Consider the following 18789-nt stretch of genomic DNA (forward strand, 5'->3'; position numbering starts at 1 on the left):
TAATGATGTAGTTTAGAGGTTATGGGCCAGATTTACTAAACAGGGCAAATTAGCGAGGGTGCAATCCCATAAAAGGAGGCTAAAGGCTGCAACCTCTAGTGTCAGTCACTAGAGCATCTCTTGAGATCAGAGGAATGAGGTTTACTCGCACAGCAACAACTAGCTGACCTCCGTTATGCTGCGTTCACACCAAACACGAATAGAGCATCTGGAGCAAGTGATTTCAATGTTAAGTCGATATAAAGGTGCGTTGACGTGAGTCTGGATGTCCTGTGGACGCGATTCCACCTCATTCGCACGTCCAGTTCACGCGAATCGACCGTCTTGCTCGAGGGATTTTATTTGGTGCTTTTTGTGCATTCGCGCGTTTGAAGCGAATTCGGGTTGAAAATTCTGAACTTTGGCGTCTATTTGTGCCGCGTTAACCAATCAGGAGCCTGCTCGCTGCTGTCACGTGGTAAAGTGACGTGATGAGAAACCCAGCATAATTAAAAATACTATTGTTATTATGTCACACAGTGTAGTTTTAAGACTTTTTCAGGTGAGAATGTAGTTGTTTAAAGCTCAAAACTGTGGTTTATTTATAAAGAGAGCGCCTATTTAAAAAAAAATTCTTGCGTTTTTGGAGTTGTGAGCTCCAGTGGATCAGCGGCGCTCAGCGCTCATTAACCCCGGCGAGAGCAGCCTTTCCTCTGCCAGTCCTTCTGCCGTTTGCCGCTGGCTCTGTCCTGTAGTGGTTAAACATGAGATATAATTCGTCTTGTGTAGATCTAACGGCCGATCTTTGGTGTCATGAATCTATCATTTGTTGTCTGCCAAAGCATTGTGATTGAGGGCAAAGAGAAGTTTCATAACTTTATTTTTAGGATATTTAAATATACATGCAGTGATAATGTAGGAATTGCCTGTACCACATTTGTGTGGCTATTAATGTTTAATATATTTTTTTAATGAAAATGAAAAGAGGCAGAGTGGTGTTTAATGACATATTTCTCCTGGAGCGCCTTGAACACGCGTCTATTTCACTTCAAATGCTCGATTTATACACGCGTCCAAATCACTGTGGCGCGCGAATGGATTCAAAATGTTCAAGCGTCCAACTAGACGCGGTAGACGTGATTTTGACGGGCTATTCGCGTTTGGTGTGAACGCAGCATCACACTCACCCCCCTAAACCTCACACCCATCCGGGTCACGGCACCAATGTAACCCCTCCTGTTCGACCCGCCCCGTTTCCGAAATTTGAAACCCATAAGTTTCGGACACTCATACGAGGAGGCTAAAGGCTGCAACCCCTGGCGTCAGTCGCTAGAGCGTCTCTTGAGATCAGAGGAGTGAGGTTTACTCGAACAGCGACTACTAGCTGGTCTTGGTAACAGTGTGAGCTAAAAGCTTTACAATCAGCCAACAAGTGTCATTAATTTTTCAATATTTGTAAATTTAACAATATGAGAGTGTGGCTTTCATAATAACTTACAGGTTATCTACCAGACAACGACAACACCAAATGAGAGAATGTGTGTCTGAAAACCTTCTGTGTCACAATTAAAAATAAACGTTGGTGTTTCATACTATTCTTTAAAAATTCATTCACTAGATGCCCAAGTACTAAAGACGATGCATTCGTGTATGATTGTTCTTTGATGCTTTCAGCACACATCTGTTTGACTTTTCACTAGAGACAGGCAGAAGTGGGTATGACATTTGCTTTAATACAGTAGAAATGGTGGGGGGGCTGAGGACCCCTGCTGCTCAGGGGCCGGACGGGAAGCGGAGCGGCTGATGAGATTACCGTCTGCAATGAGGTGCTCCGGAACGTGGAGAATGACTCTGACGTTGAGGCTACAGGAGAGGTGAGAAGCACAGACCAGGCCGATCACACAGCTCACCACGCTGATCAAAGTCAGGGTGGTCTTGTTGATAGGGCTCCGTGGGGAACCTGTGGAAGAAAGAGAGAGAGAAAGGAATAAAAGAGCAATGCTACAAGACTGGAAAGTTCACATTTTTATGTGTACCTCAGGAAGGCACAAAGGAGGCAGTTAAAAACCGCCCGCATCAGGGTTGGTGGTCCATGAAAGGAGCACTGGATCAAACCAGCCAGCCAAACTCTGCAAGCGGCGGCAGATCTGGCACCAATAATGCGGTGTTGAGATAACGCTTTTCCTTTTGAAGCCTGCTGCTTTTATGCTAAATACTGCAAATGGCTAAATATGAAGGTATTTTTTTTGGTAATACATCCAAACTGGTTTGGTGTAGTGCTTCCTTGTACATCTGCTACGTGTAAAATCAAGACACAAGACACTGCTGCTGGTGGTGTATGAGTATTATAACAACACACAAGCTGACAAACACACCAATTCACAACTGCATGAGAACACAACACTGATGATCAGATATTGAGGACATTCAAGTTGCTAGTTGTATTGCTCACTAAAGCCCCGTTTCCACTGAAATTACCCGGAACAATTTGTACCAGGAACTTTTTTTTACAGGAACTTTTTTTCCCCCAGACCTGCTACTGGTTTCCACTGCGGTCTAAAGTACCGGGAAGATTAGGCAAATTAGTCCGGTGATGTAGGACTGCGTGCGACTGCTCCTCCCAGCTAATATCTGCTAATATCGTGAATATAACGGCTAATATCACGAATATAACGGCTAATATTGTGAATATAACGGCTAATATCACGAATATAACGGCTAATACCACGAATATAACGGCTAATATCACGAATATAACGGCTAATATCACGAATATAACGGCTAATATCACGAATATAACGGCTAATATCACGAATATAAGGGCTAATATCGTGAATATAACGGCTAATATCACGAATATAAGGGCTAATATCACGAATATAAGGGCTAATATCACGAATATAAGGGCTAATATCATGAATATAACGGCTAATATCGTGAATATAACGGCTAATATCATGAATATAACGGCTAATATCATGAATATAACGGCTAATATCACGAATATAACAGGTAATATCTCGAATATAAAGGCTAATATCATGAATATAACGGCTAATACCATGAATATAACGGCTAATATCATGAATATAACGGCTAATATCACGAATATAACGGCTAATATCACGAATATAACGGCTAATATCTCGAATATAACGGCTAATATCACAAATATAACGGCTAATATCTCGAATACAATGGCTAATATCTCGAATATAACGGCTAATATCACAAATATAACGGCTAATATCTCGAATATAATGGCTAAAATCACGAATATAACGGCTAATATCACAAATATAACGGCTAATATCTCGAATATAATGGCTAATATCACGAATATAACGGCTAATATCTCGAATATAACGGCTAATATCACAAATATAACGGCTAATATCTCGAATATAACGGCTAATATCTCGAATATAACGGCTAATATCACATATATAACGGCTAATATCTCGAATATAATGGCTAATATCACGAATATAACGGATATTATATTCCTGAATCATTATAATCATTATTATACTCCCCCCGAATCATTTTTGCGCAACACAATAACAAGTGGAGGAGATGCAAGCAGCGCTGCTTTTGCTAGTTATGTATTGGTTTACTAAAGAGGTCATTAACAAAATGGCGGAAAAGAGACGAGCACTGATACTAAAGCACATTCTGAAAGTTTGTAAAGCTAGATTTAAAATAAGACACTGTATGTTATTATCAGCTATTACGGACATTGACCGTGCGATTGCTGAGATGAACGCGCGCCATCGGACAAAGAGAGCAAGACTGATATTTACTGGACACAGAACGGACCTCGCAAGACTTTTAAAAATGCCGGTTGAACTCAACCAATCAGCATGTTCAGCGCCCAAGTCCCACCCCCGAAAGTTCCCGAACTTTGAGAAAGTACTACCTCGCGAGCAGGGCCGTTTGGACAGGGAAATATTTACCCCGAATGTCATTTAGACCCTGCGGTCGAAACACAGCGAGTACCAGCCCAAAGTTCCTGAGGAAAGTTCCTGCGGTGGAAACGCGGCTTAACACAATGATTAAAACTCTCAGGATAAACATGAACAATAGCATGGGAACAGCAATGAAATACATATGAATGATTTCAGATGACACATATGTGACCCAAGGGCTCAACACCAGTCGTGCGTCTCACGGGTATATCTGTGGCAATAGCCGACAATACATTGAATGGGTCAAAATTATCCATTTTTCTTTTATGCCAAAAATCATTAGGATATTAAGATCATGTTCCATGAAGATATTTGGTCAATTTTCATATCATAAAAGTATTATTAGTAGTAATATGCATTGCTAAGGACTTCATTTGGACAACTTTAAAGGAGATTTTTTTTTATGCCCTCAGATTGCAGATTTTCAAATATTGTCCTATCCCAAAAAAAAAACCATACATCAATGGAGAGATTATTTATTCAGAATTAAAAAAAGACCCTTATGACTGGTTTTGTGGTCCAGGGTCACACATATGATGATAATACAAAATACATTTACTGTACAAGGATTATATGCAGTGTATGTATACAAAAAGAGGAGTCACAAAGGAATTACAGATCGATGTAAATGCTTAGCATTGCATTAATGATGCAACACAGCATAAACTAAATGAGGAATCCCTGTTTTGCAATATTAGAGCATTGAGACATCATCATGGATGTTATCTGAGATATCCCGTATCCAAAAAATGACTTTGATGAAATGAAAGACACATGATCAAAAGAAAACGGAAAGCATTGATTCAAACATTTGCACGCATCTGACAGAAATATGTATAAATGATTTCGAAACACTGATGTGGGCAGATGTTGTTTCCTTGTGTTACGGAGTGTCATTGATTTACGCTATGGAAATTGGTGCTTTCACATACAGTAGGAGAAAAATACTGCACTTGGTCCTCTGCTCATCTTTCAAGGATTAACACGGGCAAAACTATTTAAAATAATTCATTTTAGATAAGAATATAATCTGTCTTTTGTCCCCTGGCCTCCATCCTTTCTGTAAGTATTAGAATATAGCTTTAAAATTGTAACTGTGAAGAAGTCAGATAAATGGCAGCATTTCAGTAGGGGTTAAAATATATGATAATGATATAAATATATATACACCGATCAGGCATAACATTATGACAACTGAATAATAACACTGATGATCTCTGTTAGTGGGTGGGATATATTAAGCAGCAAGTGAACATTTTGTCCTCAAAGTTGATGTGTTAAAAGCAGGAAAAATGGGCAAGCGTAAGGATTTGAGCGAGTTTGACAAGGGCCAGATTGTGATATATTTATATATATGTGATACAATATATATTTAATATATTGTTCTTTCGGAAAGCAGTATATGCTTATTTTTACCCATTAGCATATATTACCTATTAACACCTTTTTTAATGTAAACTTAAGCAAACATGTCTATCAAAATCAACACACTGCTCTTACACACTCACCAGTTAACGCAGGGATCTAGGAGGGAAAAAAACGCGACACAAGCCACGTCTATTATTAACTTAAGTCCAATTAAAGGTGTTGGTGCTGCCATATCTGACTAGTAGTGTTTTTGACAAGTACAGGGTTTAAGCATTTGGTAATTAGAGGGAGAAAGTATTAAATCCAAGTGATTGTCTGTTAGTCGCCATTCAAGTGGCAGCTCCTCAAGAGTTTAGGGAGCTTTGCGTTCAGGTCTCTTCAGAACACAATGCAGCGCTCCTTGGGGGACAATTCATTAGTTTCAGACAGACTTTAGCCATTAGCGTCTGACAGTACTGCCCAACTGTTTTGTCACACGCTCTCTTAGCACTTAACATAGACGCATTTACCCTGCTTAATGTTGAATGGTGGTCTACAGATGGAGTTGCTGAGCTTAAGGTGCTTAAATACTTGTAAACTTGCATTTAGTCGTCATTCATTTTCAGAGGCAGTCCATGGAGTCCCCAAAGAGGCTCAGAAGAATTCTCTTATTAAACTTAAAAATTGCTCAGGGGCCCTCAGTCCAATTTGGAGTACAGTTAAAAAAAAAAAGACACAAAAGTGAAGCATTTATGCTTTCCAGTAAATTGTTTTAAAGGAAAACTCTACTTTTTTTTTAAAAAATAAGCTCATTTTCCATCTCCCCTAGAGTTAAACAGTTGAGTTTTACCGTTTTCTAATCCCTTCAGCAGATCTCCGGGTCTGGCGCTAGCACTTTTAGCATAGCTTAGCATAGATCATTGAATCTGATTAGACCGTTAGCATCTCCCTCAAAAATTACCAAAGAGTTTTGATATTTTTCCTATTTAAAACTTGGCTAGACTACATCGTGTACTAAGACCAAGTTGTGAATTTCGTTCATCTGAACAGTCATACAGTGTTCATTAGGAGGACATTTCAAAGGGAACAAATTCCCTTTGTCTGTAATCATGCAAAAATAATAATCATAAAAATATATATTGCCCAACCGTGATAATGGCCAATAAATAAACAGGGCAATATCAGTATGTGAAAAGCTAAATCTGGATCTCCATTTTTGGAGCCGGGTTCCCGCTCTTTTTCAGCGACCATTTTCCAGGACTTTTTTAATTTTACTACGACGGGAATAAAAGACGAGGATCACGCCAAATATTGCTTTAAAAGGCGTACAGTTTATTACCATGACTTAACTATGAAATAGTTTCTAATATGAGCTCATAATCATACGTTATGACTGTTGTAGCTTGTTTACACCACAGAATAAAAGAAAAGAAAAAGTAATTGTCTCTTTTTATCTCGCTATTCTGACTTTCTTGCAATTACGAGTTTACATAATTGTGATATAAACTTGCAAATCTGAAAAAAAGTCATTTGTTTTTCCTCAGAATTGGACTTTATAACTTAAAAATTGCTCAGGGGCCTTCAGTTAAATTTGGAAGACCGATAGCATCTCGCTCAAAAATGACCAAAGAGTTTTGATATTTTTCCTATTTTAAACTTGACTCTTATGTAGTGACATCGTGTACTAAGACCGACAGAAAATGAGAAGTTGTGATTTTCAAGGCCGATATAGCAGGAACTATACTCTCATTCCTGTGTAATAATCAAGAGCTGTGAGCCGCCCCATGAGTTCAGCGGTGCAATGATATTACTGAAAATAGTAATAGCGGGTGAAAATAGTCCCAGCACGTTATGTTGACGGAAGTTAGCCTATTTTCAGGCGCTGTAGTATAAGAGTCAAGTTTTAAATAGGAAAAATATCAAAACTTTTATTTATTTTTTTTTTTTTAAAAAGGGACAGTGTACATTAATCAACATTCATGAATGTAAATGAACCAAAATTTAACCCAAAGGCTAGTTTCCATTGGTAGTCCCTTTGCCAGATGTTATTAGCCCTAAAACTAGAGAACAAAACAACCAACAACAACAACAAACAACAAAAATAACAACAGTAGTAAAACCCAAACTTGTAAACAACACTGGAAGAATACAATTAAACACACACCAAAAAAATAAAATAAGGCAATATATACATATATATATATATATATATTAGGGCTGTCAAAAGATTAATCACGATTAATCGCATCCAAAATAAAAGTTTGTGTTTACATAATATATGTGTGTGTACTTATTTATATATAAATACACACACATTCATGTATATATTTAAGAAATATTTGCATGTATATACTGTATATACATTTATATAATCTATAATATATATATAAATATAAATGTTTAATATATAAAATAATATTTTTTTCTTAAATATATACATGCTTGTGTGTGTATTTATATATAAATAATAATTAACAGAGTACACACACATATATTATGTAAACACAAACTTTTATTTTGGATGCGATTAATCGCGATTAATCTTTTGACAGCCCTAATATATACACATATATACACACATATATATATAAACACACATACACATATATATACACATATATACACACATATATATATATATATATATATATATATATATATATATATATATATATATATATATACACATATATATATACACACACATACACATATATATACACATATACATATATACATCCACACACACATACACACATCTATATAAGAAGAGAGAGATGGAGAGGGAAAAAAAATATATTGTTATGGGTTAAATAATATCAATAATAAAATTAATAATAATAATAATAGGGGAAGCAACATTAATGTTCACATTGTTGATTATGAAGAAGCCATTTCTTAAAATTATACTTAAATGTGTTAAACAATGTGCATTCTCTAATTGTTTGTGTTACAGAATTCCACTGATGTGATGTTTTGAATGAAAAAACAGCTTGACCAAAGGAAGTTTTACTGGAATTATGCAATCCCCTCTAGTTGCACCTCTTTGGTCATTTTGGTCATTTTTTGAGCAAGATGCTAACGGTCTAATCAGATTCAATGATCTATGCTAAGCTATGCTAAAAGTGCTTCCGCCAGACCCGGAGATCGGCTGAATGGATTAGAAAATGGTAAAACTCAACTGTTTAACTCTAGGGGAGTCGGAAAATGAGCTTATTTTTACAAATAGTGGCGTGTTCCTTTAAAGGGTTAGTTCACCCAAAAATGAAAATTCTGTCATTAATGTATTCCCCTCATGTCGTCCGACACCCGTCAGACCTCCGTTCATCTTCATAACACAAATGAAGATATTTTAGTGTAAATCTGATGCTCTGAAAGGCCTCCATTGGCTCAATGCACTTTACACTCTCAAGACCCTTAAAAGGTACTAAAGACGTCGTTACAAAGTCCATCTCACTACAGTGGTTCTACAATAACTTTATGAATCGGCGAGAATAGTTTTTGTGCGCAAAAAACCCTAAATAACGACTTATATAGTGATGACGATTTCAAAACACAGCCTCATGAAGCTTCGAAGCGTTATGAATCAGTGAGTCGAATCATGATTCGGATCCTGTGTCAAACCGCCAAACTGCTGAATCGACTCACTGATTCATAATGCTTCAAACCACTGAATTGACTCACTGATTCATAACGCTTCGAAGCTTCATGATGCAGTGTTTTGAAATCGTCAATACTATGTAAGTCGTTATTTAGGGTTTTTTTGCGCACAAAAACTATTCTCGCCGATTCATAAAGTTATTTTAGAACCACTGTAGTGAGATGGACTTTGTAACGACGTCTTTAGTGCCTTTTAAGGGTCCTGAGAGTGTAAAGTGCATTGAGCCAATGGAGGCCTTTCAGAGCCATCAGATTTACACTAAAATATCTTCATTTGTGTCTGAAGATGAACGGAGGTCTGACGGAACGACATGAGGGGAAGTAATTAATGACAGAATTTTCATTTTTGGGTGAACTAACCCTTTAAGAGTATTCAACTGCAATGGCAAATCTCTCACGAAACGACATGCCTCGGTTGGTAAGGCAAGTCACTTCACAACAAATGCTTTGCTCGGGATGTGACACGAACACCAAATGGCCACAATGAGGCGGTGCAGGTTGAAATCATGCGATGGTGTGGAAGTCCTCCTTACCCCCAGAGCCCCACGCGGTGTTGACGTTACCGTTTCTCATACCTCGACTGCGACGGCGGCTGCGGTTTGGGTCGGTGTAGAAGGTCAACTGCGGCTCACTGTCCGCCTCCGTTCCAGAGTCCCCATCCGGGTTCAGGAAAACTGAACCCGCTGCAGAATTCACACAAAAACCATCCATCAACGCATTCGTCAAACCTATGCAGGCCCACCGTCAAGACAAACCTTCCAAAACAACCACGAACAAATGACACAGAAATGATGCTGGTCCCAAAAACAAACAATGTCGACATTAATTGTTGACTGACTTTCCAATTAAAAATGTGATTATTTCAGAGATTATTTCAAGACATACAACAACATTTCCAAACGCAGTGTCATTGTGAGGGTTTGAAATGAAACCAATGTGACAGCATGACAATAGGATGATTTGGTTGTCTAATTGCCAATCCTTTTGTTTACTTATCTAGAATTATTGATTAATACAGCAAGCAATTATACAAAGCCAGCCCAAATAACAGATTCATTGGAAATATCAAACCATTTGATTATTTTTAATGAGGGAAAATCGTACAGATAATGCTGAAAAAAACTATTTAATTAACATTAGATAACACTGTAGAGTGGGTTACACTTTATGTTAAGGTGACGTTGTTACAGTGTAATTATATATTTAAGTACTGAGTGATATTAATACATGCACTTACTATAGGGTTATGGTTTGGTTGAGGGTTAGTTGCATGTAATTATGTATAATTTACTGTTATTACTATGGTAAGTACATGTAACATATGTAACAATGACACTTTACAATAAAGTGTAACCCTAAAGTGTTGATGAAACGTAATAAATGATACAATGATAAGCACGAATATTCAACTATATTACTGATCAGCTTATTTCAATTATCATAGTCATAATTATAAGATAGAATGTTGAAAATATGATTTTAAAAGTCCTAATTATTAGATAAAAAGTCACAAATATGATTTTAAAAGTCATAATAGTGAGATGAAAAGTCGAAAATATTACATGCTAAGTCACAATTATAAGATAAAATGTTGAAAATATGATTTTAAAAGTCTTCATTATTAGATATAAAGTCACAAATAGGATTTTAAAAGTCATAATAGTGAGATGAAAAGTCGTAAATATGACATGCTAAGTCATAATTATAAGATAAAATGTTGAAAATATGATTTTTAAAGTCCTCATTATTAGATTAAAAAGTCACAAATAGGATTTTAACAACAAAATTCCTCTTTGCGTTGCACAGGTGATACAGAAGATGCATCGGAATTGATCAATTACAAATGCATAAATAATGTTGAGGATAATGTAAAAAAAAAAAAAAAAAAAGCTTGTTAAAGCAATATCATGTTTGCATTCATGCTTACATTTGTGAAAACAGCTCTTGTGATATTGGTTAATTATATCACATGTTTTAAATCCAGATCTCAAAAAGAACTTTTTGCAACAATATCTTTTTTTGTGAGCATTGGTGACACAACCCCTTATTAATTTCTGTTACATTTATATTAAGTACAAATATATCACCTTGTTTACTAAACGTCTTGTTGGGCCAACAAAATTACGAAAAACATAATTATTTATAGCAACATTAGTGTAAGGGTAAGACGCATGCATCAAGTTTTGACGCAAATCGACCCAAGGTTCAAATCTGCCTTTTGCCAAACTCACTCCTTTTTCCATCACATATCAGATCAGAAAGTCATTTATTTTCAATAAAACGTAAGAAAATATTAGTATTAGTATATATATGTGCTGAATTAGAGATGGTGATGGGTCTAACATCATTGGTCTTATAAAGTGTGTGGGTCTTGTCCCGCACACATACAATGGTTCCGTCGCCCATGTATTGATTGCATTGAAGCAGTACATTTTACATCCAATAACATTAATGATAATTGATTCATGTTAATAAATAAATCAGACAATGCACTGGCAATTTAGTAATATCCAGCAGTTGTGGTCTTGACCATTCTTGAAACAAAATCCAGAGTCCTCTTAGTCTTAGACCAAGACCAGACCGAGTACAAATGTGGCCGAGACCGAGACAAAACCAAGACCAAGACCGTCAAAAAATGCTCTTGAGACCCAGACCGGTCTCGAGTACTACAACACTACTATTCACAAGCCACTGCTATTTACCTGTAAGTGATTAGCAGTAAGCATCATTTTATTTAAGATACATGTTTTTTGTGTTTTCTATTTTCTATTGATCATGGCAGACATTATCAATCAAACTTTGATTATAAATGTGACCCTGGACCACAAAACCAGTCATAAGGGTCAATGTTTTGGAAATTGAGATGCAAGCTGAATAAATGAGCTTTCCATTGATGTATGATTGGACAATATTTGGACAATAATATATAAAAAATCTAAATATTGAGAAAATCTCCTTTAAAGTTGTCCAAATGAAGTCCTTAGCAATGCATATTACTACTAATAATACATTTATGATATGAGCATTGACCAAATATTTTCATGGAACATGATCTTAATATCCTAATGATTTTTGGCATAAAATAAAAATGTATAATTTTTACCCATACAATGCCACAGATATACCCGTGAGACGCACGACTGGTTTTGAGTAGTGTTAGACCGATATATCAGCTGATATTTGCATTTTTACGTGTATTGGCCGATATAAGGCTGCTGCGTTCGCCGATATTTTTTCCCTGCCTTATTTCCAGACAGGCGTCCACAGGGCAGCTCTCACCATCTTCAAACTCTCTTGCTCTCCCTCCCTCCGCATATTAATCAAAATCAATTGAGAATTGACACGATGGTAAAAGGTGGAAAGACTGAAGTTTCACGTGGAGCATTGGGAGATTTTTTCCTGAATTACCGCTGGTGTTGCTCTACAAGAGATTAAGTGAAGTGCACCTACACTCTAAAAAATGCTGGGTTAAAAATAACCCAAGTTGGGTTGAAAATGGACTAACCCAGCAATTGGGTTGTTTTAACCCAGCAATTGGGTTGTTATAAGCAAACATTTAACCCAACCGCTGGGTTGGACTTGACTTGATTATGCTGCTTGCTTGTTGATACTGTGTGCAATACAATTGAGACAATTTTGTTGTACAGCTGTACAATGACAATAAAGTTTTCTATTCTATTCTATTCTATTCAATAGTGTAATTTTTTTATTTATGCTTAAAGGGTTAGTTCACCCAAAAATGAAAATTCTGTCATTAATGACTGACCCTCATGTGGTTGGATACCCGTCAGACCTCCGTTCATCTTCAGACACAAATGAAGATATTTTAGTGTAAATCTGATGCTCTGAAAGGCCTCCATTGGCTCAATGCACTTTACACTCAGGGCTGTCCACAGGGCTGTGTGCTGAGTCCCCTGCTCTACTCTCTCTACACCCATGACTGTTTGTCCACACACAGCTCCACCTCGATCATCAAGTTTGCTGATGATACTGTTGTCCTGGGTCTCATCTCCAACAACAATGAGACGGCATACTTGGACGAAGTGGAGCAACTGACATCATGGTGCCAGGACAACTGTCTCTCTCTGAATGTTAACAAGACCAAAGAACTGATTGTGGACTTCAGGAAGAGACAGCATCGGTCATACTCCCCTCTCATGATCAGCGGGACACCGGTAGAGAGAGTGAGCAGCTTCAAATACCTGGGTGTGAACATCTCCGAGGATCTGACCTGGACTACACACATCCAGACACAGGTGAAAAAAGCCAGGCAAAGACTGTACCACCTGCGCCAGCTGAGGAAATGCAGGACATCTTCACCAAACGCTGCAGAGGTAGAGCTACTAAAATCATCAGAGACATTAATCACCCTGCAAACTCTCACTTCACCCTGCTGCCATCTGGTAAGCGCTTCCGTAGCCTGATGGCAAAGACTGAAAGACTCAGGAGGAGTTTCTTCCCCCAGGCCATCAGACTCCTGAACTCAGTCACGTGACTCACTTCACCCCCGCACACACATAAACATCCAGTCTTTTAACATTAACATCCACATACTGCAATTGCACTGCACTTTACGTCCCTATTGTTACTGCGTAACATCCTGTAATAAACCTTGCACATTATACTTCTTTATATATACATATTATATATTTTATGTTAACCACTTATTTTTAAGTCTACAGTTTATCTCACTTATCATATCCACATATTTTTTTATATTTTTATTTTTATCTTATTTCCTATTTTTATCTTAACTTGATTTATTTATAATTCTACTTATGTTAATACTTTTTATTCTAATTTTATTCTATTTCTATTTAATTTCTTGTAACTGTTATTTGCACTGTCCATGGAGCGGACCTGTTTACATTTCACTGCCAGTTGTATATTGTGTATATAACTGTGTATGTGACAAATAAAACTCTTGAATCTTGAATCTTGAATCACTCTCAAGACCCTTAAAAGGCACTAAAGACGTCGATACAAAGTCCATCTCACTACAGTGGTTCTACAATAACTTTATGAATCGGCGAGAATAGTTTTTGTGCGCAAAAAAACCCTAAATAACGACTTACATAGTGATGACGATTTCAAAACACGGCCTCATGAAGCTTCGAAGCGTTATGAATCTGACGGGTCTGACGGGTGTCGAACGACATGAGGGTGAGTAATTAATTACAGAATTTTCATTTTTGGGTGAGCTAACCCTTTAATATTTATTTTCAGAATTTATTTTCACCACTTAACTCTTTTTTTTTTTTCTTGTTCTACCTCACCTGTTTTTACTATTTGTTAAATAATGTTCCCATTCAGTCGGTCACGTTCGGCGTACGTCGGACGTACCGACGAATTGGGATCACTTCAGGGAGCCCCTATCAGCTTCGAGATATAGAGAGCAGGCCAATGGGCCATTGGCGTGCGAGATTTGCATCTCGCGCTCCGCCCCGCGCCGCGGGTATAAACAGGAAGCGAGAGCGAATGCACGCTGTCATTCACTTCGGAGCCGAACGGCGTTGATGAAGCAAGACTGCTTTTCTAAAAGAGAGCCTATCTGCAAGAGAGATGCTCCAGAGAACGAAAAGGACGCTCTGTGTTGGCGAAAAGGCACAATCAGCGCGACCGCATGTTCACCGCTGCATCAGCATAACAAACTGCTGTTCTCACAGCAACTGTCGGTCTGGTGAGGGCGTTTGTTTCAGTGAGTGCACCACAGGACTGCACTTCCACCTCTGTGTTGCCGCGGTCTTCCCCTGGGTGCTTCAGCACTGTTTAAAGAGCGTTTCCTCACAAAAGAGCAACACGGGTGTGACACTGCGTCTTTTTCAAGACGTCATTCCACTCGTGCGTTTCTGGATGCGGTTGTTTCCTGTCCTGACGGCCACGATCCCTCTCGCATAAACATGTTGAGACTGTGTCGTGGGTGATCCGTGTTCTCTCAGGGGAACGGGATCACGTCGACGCGCTGGTCATCTCACCTTCCGCGTGAGGGTTTGAGTGTTCAGCGCGCCGTGTGCCGTCTGGCTGCCGGGTGACAGCGCGGGTTGCCACGGCAACTCTGCGCGCGTCACTCGGCGCCTCCGATGCGCGGTCGAGACTATGATGCCTCAAACGGGGTTGAGTCCCTTCGCTTATACCCCGATCTAGTCTCTTTTCTGGTGCACCAGAGGGGGGACTATTTTGGCTGATAAGCCTGGGTGGCCTGAGGATTACAGTGAGGCTTCCCCGCCGCGTAAATCTCTGTGGGCCCCTCACTCCTCTATCGCATCGCAAGCATGTTGAGACTGTGTTCGTGGGTGGTCTATGCTCTCTCATGAGAGCTTGGCCACGTCGGCGCGCTGTTCGTCTTGCCTTTTTCATAAGGGCTTGAGTGTTCAGCGCGCCGTGTGCCGTCTCACGGCCACGCCCACTGTCTCACGTGTCTGCTGGTAGCTTACAGATGAGATTGCTGGTCCTTGAAAGGGGACCTAGTGTTTCATTTGGGGCTCTAGCAGAGGACAGATGTCAATCGCTGCATCGGAGAGAGGGTGTTGTCTGTTGAAAATGAAGATGATGCTGAGATTCCCACCGTAATAGTGGGCGCTCGTGCTGAATCAGATTCATACTTGACAGCCATGCTTTCCCGGATGGCTGAGGCATACTGCAACGCGTAAATCGCCTTGCCTGCCCCTTGCCTTTTCTCGGATGTGCATTGGAAGGCTTTGGCATTGTGGAACTATTGGAGGAGGGCCGGGTGGAAAACCATTAGTAATTCTGTTCCGCCACTGATGTTAAAAACAGCCAGTGGTACCCAAATAAAAAAAGAGCAGTTCCAATACCTCTGGGTCTCGGGAGTTCAGGAACTGCAGCTTGTGACGCTACAAAGCCTCGCCGCTTTCATTCCCCTCCCCACAAGAGGGCGAGAATGGCAGTGTGTGACGCTACAGAGCCTCGCCGCTTTCATTCCCCTCCCCACAAGAGGGCGAGAATGGCAGCGTGTGACGCTACAAAGCCTCGCCAATCTCATTCCCCTCTTCTCAGCGGTGCGTGGACAACAGTGCGTGACGCTATGCCTCGCCACTCTTGTTCCCCGCTGAGGAAGGAGGTGAGGCAGACCGTGCGCAACGCCACAAAGCCTTGCCACGCTCAGCCCCTTCTTCATTTGGGAGCGCGCTTGGCGGTGGTCGACGCTCCCATGCCTCGCCACCCTCAGACGCCTCTCCCTTCGCCAGCAGGGGGCGCCGGCTGTGGGAACGCACTCAAGCGGCCTCCCCACACTTGCACGCCCCCTCCGCGGACGCAGGTAAGTGTTGCAGAGCACACTCAGATCCCACTTCGGGCCTACTGGCGAAGGACGCGATGGAGCCGGTCCCTCCAGCCGATATGAGGTCCGGGTTCTACAGCCCGTACTTCATTGTACCCAAGAAAAGCGGCGGGTTATGGCCGGTCTTGGACCTGCGATTCCTGAACCGGTCCCTTCACAGGCTGCCGTTCAGAATGCTAACGCAGAAGCACATCTTCAGGTGCATCCGTCCCCAAGATTGGTTTGCAGCGATCGACCTGAAGGACGCGTACTTTCATTCTCGATTCCCCTCGACCGGCCCTTTCTGCGCTTCGCGTTCGAAAGACGGGCATGTCAGTACCGCGTCTTGCCCTTCGGCCTGTCCCTGTCGCCCCGCGTCTTTACGAAGGTTGCGGAGGTGGCCATTGCTCCCATGAGAGAGCATGGTGTTCGCATTCTCAACTACCTCGACGACTGGCTGATCCTTGCCCAGTCGTGAGAGCAGTTGTGCGAACACAGGGACAAGGTGCTCCGTCACCTCAGCCAGTTGGGACTTCGGGTCAACTGGGAGAAGAGCAAACTCTGTCCCACACAGAGGATCTCTTTTCTCGGTATGGAGATAGACTCGGTCGCCATGACAGCGCGCCTCACCGAGGAGCGCGTCCAGTCAGTGTTGAACTGCTTGAATTCGTTCAAAGGCAGGACAGCGGTACCACTGAAACATTTTCAGAGGCTCCTGGGGCATATGGCATCCACAGCCGCAGTAACGCCGCTGGGATTGCTTCATATGAGACCGCTTCAACGCTGGCTACACGACCGAGTCCTGAGATGGCCGTGGCGCAGCGGTCCCTCCGCGTCCAAGTGACTCCGAGGTGCCGCCAACCTTCAGCCCGTGGTCAGACCCTTTGTTTCTACGGGCGGGAGTTCCCCTAGAACAAGTGTCCAGGCATTCTGTTGTCTCCACGGATGCCTCATCCACCGGCTGGGGTGCCACGTACAACGGGCTTGCAATTTCGGGTCTGTGGACAGGGCCTCAACTGCAATGGCATATCAATTGCCTCGAGTTGTTAGCAGTTCGTCTTGCACTCAGCCGCTTCAAAGTTCTGCTCAGAGGCAAGCACGTTCTGGTCCGTACGGACAACACTGCGACCGTTGCGTACGTCAAAAAACAGGGTGGTCTACGCTCCCGTCGCATGTCACAACTCGCCCGCCATCTCCTCTTATGGAGTCAGAAGCATCTGAGGTCGCTTCGTGCCATTCACATTCCGGGCCTGCTCAATCGTGCAGCCGACGAGCTGTCACGTCAGCCGGTGCTTCCGGGAGAATGGCGACTCCATCCCCAGGCGGTCCAGCTAATCTGGAGTCGTTTCGGGGCCGCACAGGTAGACCTGTTTGCCTCCCCAGAGACGACCCACTGTCAGTGGTTTTATTCCTTGACCGAGGGAACCCTCGGGTCGGATGCCCTGGTCCACAGCTGGCCCCGGGAAGAACGCAAGTATGCGTTTCCCCCAGTGAGCCTTCTTGCGCAGACACTGTGCAAAGTCAGGGAGGACGAGGAGCAAGTCCTGTTGGTTGCTCTATATTGGCCCAACCAGACTTGGTTCCCGGAACTAGTGCTCCTTGCGACAGCACCTCCCTGGCCCATTCCTCTGAGGAAGGATCACCTGACTCAGAGACGGGGCACCCTATGGCACCCGCGTCCAGACCTCTGGAAACTCCATGTCTGGTCCCTGGACGGGACGCGGAGGTTCTAGGTGACCTACCGCAAGCGGTAGTTGACACCATCACTTCCGCTAGAGCCCCCTCTACGAGGCGCCTCTATGCATTGAAGTGGAACCTGTTCGTCAATTGGTGCTCTTTTCGCCAAGAAGACCCCCGAAGATGTTCGATCGGATCTGTGCTTGCCTTTCTACAAGATGGGTTGGAGCGAAGGCTGTCTCCCTCCACCCTCAAAGTCTATGTTGCCGCTATCGCCGCTAATCATGAGCTAGTAGATGGAAAATCTCTAGGTAAGCACGATCTGGTCGACAGGTTCCTTAGGGGGGCGAGGAGGTTAAATCCGCCTCGTCCTCCCTCCATACCCTCTTGGGACTTAACTCTGGTGCTAACTGCACTACAGAGAGAACCCTTTGAGCCTCTGCAGTCAGCTGAGTTGAAAATTCTGTCGTTAAAGACAATACTCCTGACTGCGTTGGCCTCCATCAAGAGGGTAGGGGACCTGCAGGCATTTTCGGTTGACGAATCGTGCCTGGAATTCGGGCCCGGTAACTCTCATGTGATCATGAGACCCCGGCCTGGATATGTGCCCAAGGTTCCCACTACTCCCTTCCGGGACCAAGTGGTGAGCCTGCAAGCTCTGCCTTTGGAGGAGGCAGACCCAGCCCTAGCTTTTCTCTGTCCCGTCCGTGCTCTCCGGACATACTTGGACAGAACGCAAAGCTTCAGGACCTCAGAGCAGCTCTTTGTCTGTTACGGAGGACAGCAGAAGGGAAAAGCTGTCTCCAAGCAGAGGATGGCCCACTGGATAGTGGATGCCATCGTCTTGGCTTATCAGTCCCAAGACGTGCCCTGCCTGCT

General features: G+C 41.8%; 1 protein-coding gene across 6 annotated transcripts in view; it reads right to left on the bottom strand.

The window, feature by feature from the left end:
* The window catches only part of astn1 (astrotactin 1), a 463883-nt gene that overhangs the window by 329546 nt on the left and 115548 nt on the right, over positions 1-18789 (bottom strand). For 2 of the 6 annotated variants that reach the window (XM_079819008.1, XM_079819010.1), the window contains exons 5-6: positions 9530-9637; positions 1793-1939 (exon numbers count right to left, since the gene is read on the bottom strand). In XM_079819008.1, coding sequence (XP_079675134.1) covers positions 1793-1939; positions 9530-9637 — 255 coding nt within the window. Of the gene's footprint in view, positions 1-1792; positions 1940-9487; positions 9638-18789 lie in introns of all 6 variants that reach the window. The other 4 variants (XM_079819007.1, XM_079819009.1, XM_079819011.1 and 1 more) reach the window with 2 other exon arrangements.

This window comes from Gobio gobio, assembly GCF_949357685.1.
Source record: "Gobio gobio genome assembly, chromosome: 6".
Classification (NCBI taxonomy): Eukaryota; Metazoa; Chordata; class Actinopteri; order Cypriniformes; family Gobionidae; genus Gobio; species Gobio gobio.